The sequence below is a fragment of the Vitis riparia genome, chromosome 8 (assembly GCF_004353265.1).
Source record: "Vitis riparia cultivar Riparia Gloire de Montpellier isolate 1030 chromosome 8, EGFV_Vit.rip_1.0, whole genome shotgun sequence".
NCBI lineage: Eukaryota > Viridiplantae > Streptophyta > Magnoliopsida > Vitales > Vitaceae > Vitis > Vitis riparia.
In genome coordinates this window covers 19,771,747-19,780,310 of record NC_048438.1, presented here as the reverse complement: position 1 = coordinate 19,780,310, position 8,564 = coordinate 19,771,747, and the positions used below count along the sequence as shown (strand labels likewise).

Below are 8,564 nucleotides of genomic sequence, written 5' to 3'. Positions count from 1 at the left end.
AATATTGGATTGTTGATTTAAGATGGTGGATGGAAGTCTGTAATCAGTGCCCACAATAAGACTTCAAAGTAAAAAATTACAGCAATTTAAAGTAGTAGTGGGCGGGCTTAAATTAAATTAAACCGACAAGGAAATCCACATGAGTGATGATCTTATAGGAATGTTGCAACCACATCCATCTTTATTTACTCAGATTTTAACATGGTGAGGTCAAATTCTTTACCTTTGTTAGTAGCTTACCAGCTACTAACGCTAGCGCAAGCAGCTCATCGTCCATCACTGAAATGACCTCCATGATTAATGCTGAACCCATATATCTCTATATATATTATTGACGGGTGTTTCAGCTAATTTTTGGCTAATGAGTCCTTGTCCTTGTCCTTGTCAGCTCACAAAAGATGTGGAAAAAAAGCAAAGAAGAGAAATGAACGACTATATAAAGCAAAAGCAGAGCCGGAAGACAAAAAAGGAGCAAGTCCTGGTTCGAGTGCTCTATATGGTTGTTACTCTTCTTTATATGGGTTCAGCATTAATCATGGAGGTCATTTCAGTGATGGACGATGAGTTGCTTGCGCTAGCGTTAGTAGCCGGTAAGCTCACTCACCATCAAACCGGCAAAACCCCCGTGGCGCGTGTGCGGTTGCATATCTTCCCTAAGTTCCCTCCATATTTAGCCACCGCTCTTTTCTGAACCGCCTAGAAGTATCCACCATCGAGTGGATCTCCTCCCAAATTACATTACTGACCTTACGGCCTTCCTTCCCCCTGGCAACATGCTACGGACAAAATAGGAAGTGCAGTTTCAAATGTTAATATTGTACTTCATGGAGCCTTTGAAGGTGCTTCTTTATTTGAGTTTTGGGTCAAAATGACCCATTTATTAAAAAATAAAAATAAAATCTAACCATTTTTTGAAACTTATTTTTAAATTAGCATCTTTGATACCACATAAACTCCATATTATTAAAAAATATAGTTTTTTCATCATTTTAGTTAAAGTCTCAATTGGTAACTGATGCTTCATTTTTTAATTGAAATCGTAGTTGCCAACTGAGATTTCGTTTTTTAATTAAAATCATAGTTGTCAATTGAGGTTTTAGTTAATTTTCTTTAAATTAAAAATTATTAAATTATAATTTAAAATTTAAAATTTAAAAATATACTTAAATAATAAATTATTTATATTTAAACTTAAAAATATAGTATTACTTCAACAAACATAAATTGATAAATAGAAGATATTATAAATGAATATTTTATTTATTAATAAATTAATAAATTTATATAACATATAAATAATATATAAAATTGTATTATTTATTAATTTAAGATATTTAATTTGTTGTTTTTTAATATATTAATTTATTTGTATTATGACAAATTTATCTTTATCGAAATAATAGTATATTTTTAAGTCGCAATTGTTAATTGAGATTTCAATTATAATTTTTTTTTTCAAGTTTAATTAAAAACTATTAAATTATATTTTATTATTGAAATTAAAAATATATATTTTAATAATAAATTATTTATATTTAAACTTAATAATCTAGTATTACTTCGACAAACATAAATTGATAAATAGAAGATATTATAAATGAATATTTTATTTATTAATAAATTAATAATCTTAAAATAATAAACTTATATAACATATAAATAATATATAAAATTGTATAATTTATTAATTTAAGATATTTAATTTTTTTTAAGATATTAATTTATTTGTATTATGACAAATTTATCTTTATCGAAATAATAGTTTAAATATAAATAATTTGTTATTAAAGTATATATTTTTAATTTCAATAACAAATTGAAATTTAATAGTTTTTAATTAAATTTGAAAGTAAAAAAAAAATATAATTGAAATCTCAATTAGCAACTGCGGCTTAAAAGTATACTATTATTTGATAAATTTATTATAATACAAATAAATTAATATCTTAAAAAATAAAAAATTAAATATCTTAAATTAATAAAATATACAATTTTATATATTATTTATATGTTATCTAAGTTTATTATTTTAAGATTATTAATTTATTAATAAATAAAATATTCATTTATAATATCTTTTATTTATCAATTTATGTTTGTTGAAGTAATACTAGATTCTTAAGTTTAAATATAAATAATTTATTATTTAAGTATATTTTTTATTTTTCAATCATAAATTGTAATTTAATAATTTTTAATTAAATTTTAAATTTAGAAAAAATTAACTAAAGTCTTAGTTGGCAATTATGACTTTAGTTCAAAAATGAAGTTTTAGTTGCCAATTGAGACTTTATTTTAAAAATGAAGTCTCAATTGACAACCACAACTTCAATTCAAAAATAAAGTATCAGTTGTCAATTGAGGTTTTAACTAAAATGATGAAAAAAAAAATTAATTACATGACGCTTACGTGGCACCAAAGAGATCAATTTGAACATAAGTTTCAAAAAATGGTTAGATCTTATATTTTTTTTAATAAATAGGTCATTTTGATCCAAAACTCTCTTTATTTGCACTCTCTCTTTATACTCACCAAAGTTGTTATAAGTATTTTATTTATAACAATAGAGTTGTAAATTCAAATTTCATTGAAGAATCATACACATGTACGTAGACATAGACAAAATCTATCATTTGGACTTCATTACTTGGCCATATTAAAAGTTGGTTTGAAATTGCTTTTAAAAAACACTTTTAATATAAATATATCAAAAATTAAATATTTAATAAAAAATTTTAAAAATTAAAAATTCATTTTAATACTTTTCAAATGATTACTCTATAAAAGTATATTTGATAATAATTTTAAAAAGTGTTTATAATATTTTTAATATTTAAAAATTTTTATAAACACTTTATAAATTTAGAATAAAACATATTCTAAGAATTTGTTTAGTAGTGATCATAAAAAACATATTTAATATTTAATATTTAATAAAAAATTTTAAAAATTAAAAATTCATTTTAATACTTTTCAAATGATTACTCTATAAAAATATATTTGATAATAATTTTAAGAAATATTTATAATATTTTTAATATTTAAAAATTTTTATATGTCAAATATAAAAAATATTATAAACATTTTTTAAATTTACTATCAAACATATTCTAAGAATTTGTTTAATAGTGATGGTAAAAAACATATTTAATATTTATAATACTTAAAAGAAATTATCATTTAGTGTTAAAAAAACTAAAAATATTTTCTAGAATCACTGTCAAACAGACTCTAAACCATTCTCCTACTAATGCTTGTAAATAAATATTTCCATTGAAACTATTATCAAACACATTCTAAATTACTTTTACTTAATACCAAAACGATGAGAACGACACCGCATATGATATTTGCCTTAACAAACCTGCAACACTAATGGAATTTCAAAGACAAGTTCCCAGGTGAAAGAACCCCTTAGTAACCCTCACCCTCTGAATTTTTTATTAGTGTCTCGAGGTTCAAGTTTATAGGGGCATCAGTTGTGAGGATTTCATGGTCCTCAGTCCAACAGACCATGTAAAAACTCCCTCACAATTTTCGTAAGGGGTGCTGAGTACCTGGGTCGTTCACTGGAGAATGCATATCCCCATCAGAGGAAAGTTAACCTGTCCAAGTTGGTTCAGTTTTTGTTGTTTACTTCTCTTGCATTCAAAAAGGCTGACAGGGCCATGTAATGTCTGTTTTTAATGAGTATTTTTGGAAAATTGAAATTCAAAAAACACGAGTCAACCACTTGAACCTAGCAATTAGACAGGCTTGTTATAACTTATATCTAAGCAGAAAGTAATTTTTTATACATTTAATTTTTCTTTTTTTCTTCTTTTGAAAAATTAAGATTTGTTTATTAATGGTTTTTAAAACAATGTTCCCCTTTTAAGAAAAAATAACCACAAAAAATATGATTGAAAAGATTAGAAAATAATTTTTTTAAAACATATTTTAATTATTTTCACTTAACGCAACCATGTACATGAATCATTAAAAATATAAGACAAAACCATTAAAAAATAAAATTAGAAGTATAATAGATATTTTAAAGTTATTTTGTTCAAAAAATTGATATATATATATATATAATATAATTTATCATATTTAATAATAAATATTGTATGTGCTAATAAAAAAAAGTATGAATTTTATAAATATACATTTATTATTAAACTATGTCAAATATTATTCAATAATAATATTTTGATATTTGATTATAATATGTTTAATTTAAAAATATATTTAATATTAAAATTATATTTCATTTAATTCAATTATATTAAATGATATAAAATAAATTATAATATATGTATAATTTTTAATACTTAATTAATATATTAATGATATTAAAAACTCTATGAAGAAAATTACTATGATAATTTTTATATTTTTAGTATTAAAAAATGGATGAAAAATTTTCATTTAATTATAAAATAATTATAATTAATTTGTTTTTTAAGACATTTTTTTTAAAATTGTGTTTATATGATGAATTTGAGTGTATATATATATATTTGGTACAACTTATATAATATATAAGGGACAAGTTTGCCCTAGTGGTTGCCTCAACATAGGCCAAATCTTTTTCCTGGGGATCGAGCCCTTCCAGCAACTGAAAATTTAAGTCATTTTTAAAGTTTGACCAAACTCGTCCAAATATATGAAAAATGGATAAAATGCAGAAAAGTCAGCGAAATTCACAGATAAATTGCCAGGATAAGAGGCCTATCGATTGACGGACATAAATACAAATTAAATGTCAACAGATCTGTCAGTAGTCCGCTTGTTTACATATCAATTACCAAGGGTTGAAACACCTGTCTCAGCTATATTGGCTGGGTCAAATCAAGGCAGACCTGTTGTCCGAAGTATACTGATCAAAACCTTGAATTTAACCAAACGTTGAATTAATGATAAAAGGAACCATAGTATTCTCATGCAAGATATTATATATATCACACATATATTGCATACATTGTTTAAGATATTATATATATCACACATAAATTACATATATTGATTACGAAAGGGAGAAACTCGAGAGAGAGAGACATCGAATTCATTCTCTAGCTCACACATAAACAGCTTCAAGTAGTAGTAAATAAATAATGAGAGGTTTAATTGGTGGGTGGTGATGTCATTTATGAGGGGGGAAAGCTGCAAAGTAGGTTTGGCAGATACTTGAACCAAGGGCCACGACTGCACCAATGAAGGCCAGAAAGGTGAAATTGGAGTGCAGCCATTTGGAGATCCAGACATTTACCCTGGTATTGTAATGCTTCTGAACGCCGGCTTTGACCAGAGCATAAGCATCACGGTTAGGCACCAGATCCTTGGCAATGTCGTTGAAGAGGTCTGCCACCTTTTCGTCACTTCCGAGAAAGTTGAAGAGAGTGTAATTTGATTGCAGCAGCATCACATCCTCAGCATTCTTAATGAGGGAGTCAAGGAAGCATATATAAGAAGTGACTCCAAAATCACCTGGGCCATTTGGACTCATTTCATAAGCTGCCAAGTTCAACAGCTTAAGCTTCGTGGAGGCGTCTATGGTTATATGAGGAAGTTTCAGGTATCCAAAGAAGAAGTAGGACTCGAAAGAAATGTCTCTCATGTAAGTCGTCCTACTCGGTTTAAGATAGATCCCGGCAGCTTCAAGCTCCTTGATGTTTCGATACGACTGCCAGTCCCCTTGTTTGCGCATTTCCCTTGGACCGGTCCCCCGCCATATTCCTTCAGACTGTCCTTTTTGTTCAGGTACAGGCTGAGGGCCGAGAAGCCCACTTCGCAAAAGGTCGAGGAGATGAGAGGGATCCTTTACAAGATCTAAGTCTGAAGCCATTGTTCCTCGTGGCTTGGCGATGTTAGAAGTGATGAATCTTTCTATCATCTCTTCCATTGTATCCGCCCCTAATCTTGCTCCCTCGAACAACAACTCGAGGATTCCAAAGGGAAGTTGATTCTCAAGCAAGAAACAGTCCAGTTGCACAAAAGCAACGAAATGACTTTTAACATTCAAATCACTCAACTGGCTCTCATTTCTTCTCATCACACATAGGATGAAATATAGTAAAGAACACCCATCTAGAAGCATCATCCAGGCGAGTTCTTCATCATCATATTTGTATGTCTGATCTTCATCATAGCACATCCTCACTAACTTGATATTGCTTTCAATTTTTCTGTACAAATTTTGGATGGACTGGCCACTGTCACGCAGGAACCTTCTGCCACATAGAGGCTTGAGCATTTCCCCTTGGAGAAGATGGGGTTTGCCATGATGGTAAGGACCGAATGAAATCACCCTCGGTTCATAGAATTTCTCGAAATCCTGGGTGTGTCTCAGCATCTGAGGAACCTTTGGTATCTTTCCCCATCGAGTCTGAGAATACATGAACTGAGTCCTTTCTTCTGCATATACCATAGAATTAAACCAACGTTCCAGCCGAGGCGAGAATCCATGAGCATCCATGCTATGCTCCTTAGCCGGCCCGCTTGGCTGACCGCCTTCTTCTGCTGCAACGTTCCTCCTTGTTTCCCACTCCTCCATGGAATTGGGTCACCACCTGGCCCCAATCACTGCAGAGTATATTGGTCCAGAACAGGTAAGTCTACTGATGATACTTCTGCTTATCATCATTCGGAAAACTGTTATGCTAATTAAAGTGGGACGACCAAGAAAGAATAGAAGATCTTTGCAAACTTTATTCAGTTATCAAGTTTGGTATTATCTATTACTTTTGCTAAAGAATTTATGCTGCCACTTTCTGGTTCTATTCATATCCTTTTTAACAATCATATATTATTTGTTTATGTGATGTAAGATGGCTTTGCCAACTAAAATTTGTTAAAAATAATGGAAGAACAACGAGGTTTATCATACTTTGGTAAGTTGAGAATAAACACAAGAAAGGGGTGTGCAACAAAGTCTGCAAGGTATCTTTTTTACACTAGACTTTGCTTTTATTTTGAATTATTTTGTTTTTTGTTTACAAGCTTCAAATGATTTCTGGGATGAAAATTTATTTTGCAGTAAAGTTGGGATTGCCAATACATTCACTAAGCCATCCCGGGTTTGGTTGTCGTTATTGGTCATGTTTATTAAAGGATTGGGGAAAATTCTACGGTACCACTACGATACCGTACCCAAAAAACAGTCTTGGATGGTTCAATCCGGACCGTCCAACTGGCTTATGCATTTAAAAAAAATAAAAATAAATAAATAAGCAGGTTGCCGGTCACACCTGGATTTCCCGCTCCATCTCGTAGAAAAGGCAAACACTTGTCTGATGGGCATGAGACTGATGGGTATCAGAGCCACGTTTCAAGAGGGAAGCTATTAGACTGACGGGCATTACAACTTTTCCTGGATTTTAGAGAGTTGAGCTTCAGAAATTTAAATGAGAATTTACAGAGAGAAGAGAGAGTGAGCTTTGGAGGAGAAATCAGAGAGCAAGAAAAGAATCAGGCTTTGGCGGAAACCAATCGGAGATTGAATGAACCGATTCCTGGTGGTGTCCCCTGCAGGCAACTCTAGGCTTTCACCACTCCCCCAGAACAGGTATACTTCACTCATCCTCATGCAGGCAACTCTAGGCTTTCACCACTCCCCCAGAACAGGTACACTTCACTCATCCTCATCCTATGTCATGTGGTAGTGATTGAAATGTCGAAAAAGTTCGGCGATATTTCTGAGAAATATCGCTTATCCGCCGGCTCCGACACTATTTTTACCGATTCGAAAATATCGCCGAAATTTCGGTATTCTTACCGATTTTAAAGGAAATTTCCCGATATTTCCTACCAGTCCAGGCCGCGCACAGGATACAAAATCTGTCCAATTTTTTTTCAAAAAAAACACAAGATGCTATTTGGTAATCTGATCATGATTTGCAGGCAAATGTTGTGTTTTTCAGCCTGGCTCAGAAATCGTGGATTTAGGGTTCGTGGAATTTAAATCGAATGGCACAAAAGCAAAAAGACACCTACAACAGATCCAAAAAACACGGGGAGCCAAAAAAAAAGGCAATTTTTTTGGTTTACCTTGGGGGTTTGGCATGGATTTCCTCGGAAATCAAATGAATTTTCCCGGAAATCGAATGGGGAATGGATTTTGTTGGGAATCAAACGGGGGTTGAAAAAAAAAATAATCACATGATTAGATTAGTACCTGCGAGGATTGAGACTGGCAGAGGAAAATAGGGCCCTTTTAGGGATTCTCTCGTCTGGAGGGCAGCTTCAGAAAAGGGCTGCTTGATGCCCGAGTGAGAGAAGTGGGTGCCTTTTGATTTTTAGATTTAGTAGACAACAAAAAAAAAAAGGAAACAAATCCTCTATATAAATAATTATTAATTATCCACGTATATTTTGAATCTTTGATTATATCTGGATTGAAATTTCATGATATTTTATGAATTAAAATTAATTTGATAAGATAAATTATTAATAATTTTAAGTATTTAAATAAATTAATATTAATAGAAAAAATTGTTACCACATATTTTTAATAAAATTTTAGAAATTAAATTTCAAATAAAATATTTTATATAAATTTATTTAATTTTTCATTTAAAATATT

The 8,564-nt window shown here is 30.3% G+C and overlaps 1 protein-coding gene across 2 annotated transcripts; it reads right to left on the bottom strand.

Annotated features, from left to right (window-relative positions):
* Positions 1-4,869: 4,869 nt before the first annotated feature.
* On the bottom strand, positions 4,870-8,204 carry LOC117921270 (UPF0481 protein At3g47200-like). Of its 2 annotated transcripts, XM_034839117.1 has the most exons (3): positions 8,157-8,199; positions 7,231-7,352; positions 4,870-6,565 (listed from the first exon to the last, which is right to left on the bottom strand). In XM_034839117.1, exon 3 carries the CDS (start codon positions 6,534-6,536, stop codon positions 5,127-5,129), a length of 1,410 nt encoding a protein of 469 aa, XP_034695008.1. In that variant the 5' UTR covers positions 6,537-6,565; positions 7,231-7,352; positions 8,157-8,199; the 3' UTR covers positions 4,870-5,126. The 2 variants fall into 2 exon arrangements, with proteins under 2 accessions (XP_034695008.1, XP_034695009.1); XM_034839118.1 differs by lacking the exon at positions 7,231-7,352 and having other exon boundaries at positions 8,157-8,204.
* Positions 8,205-8,564: the final 360 nt, after the last annotated feature.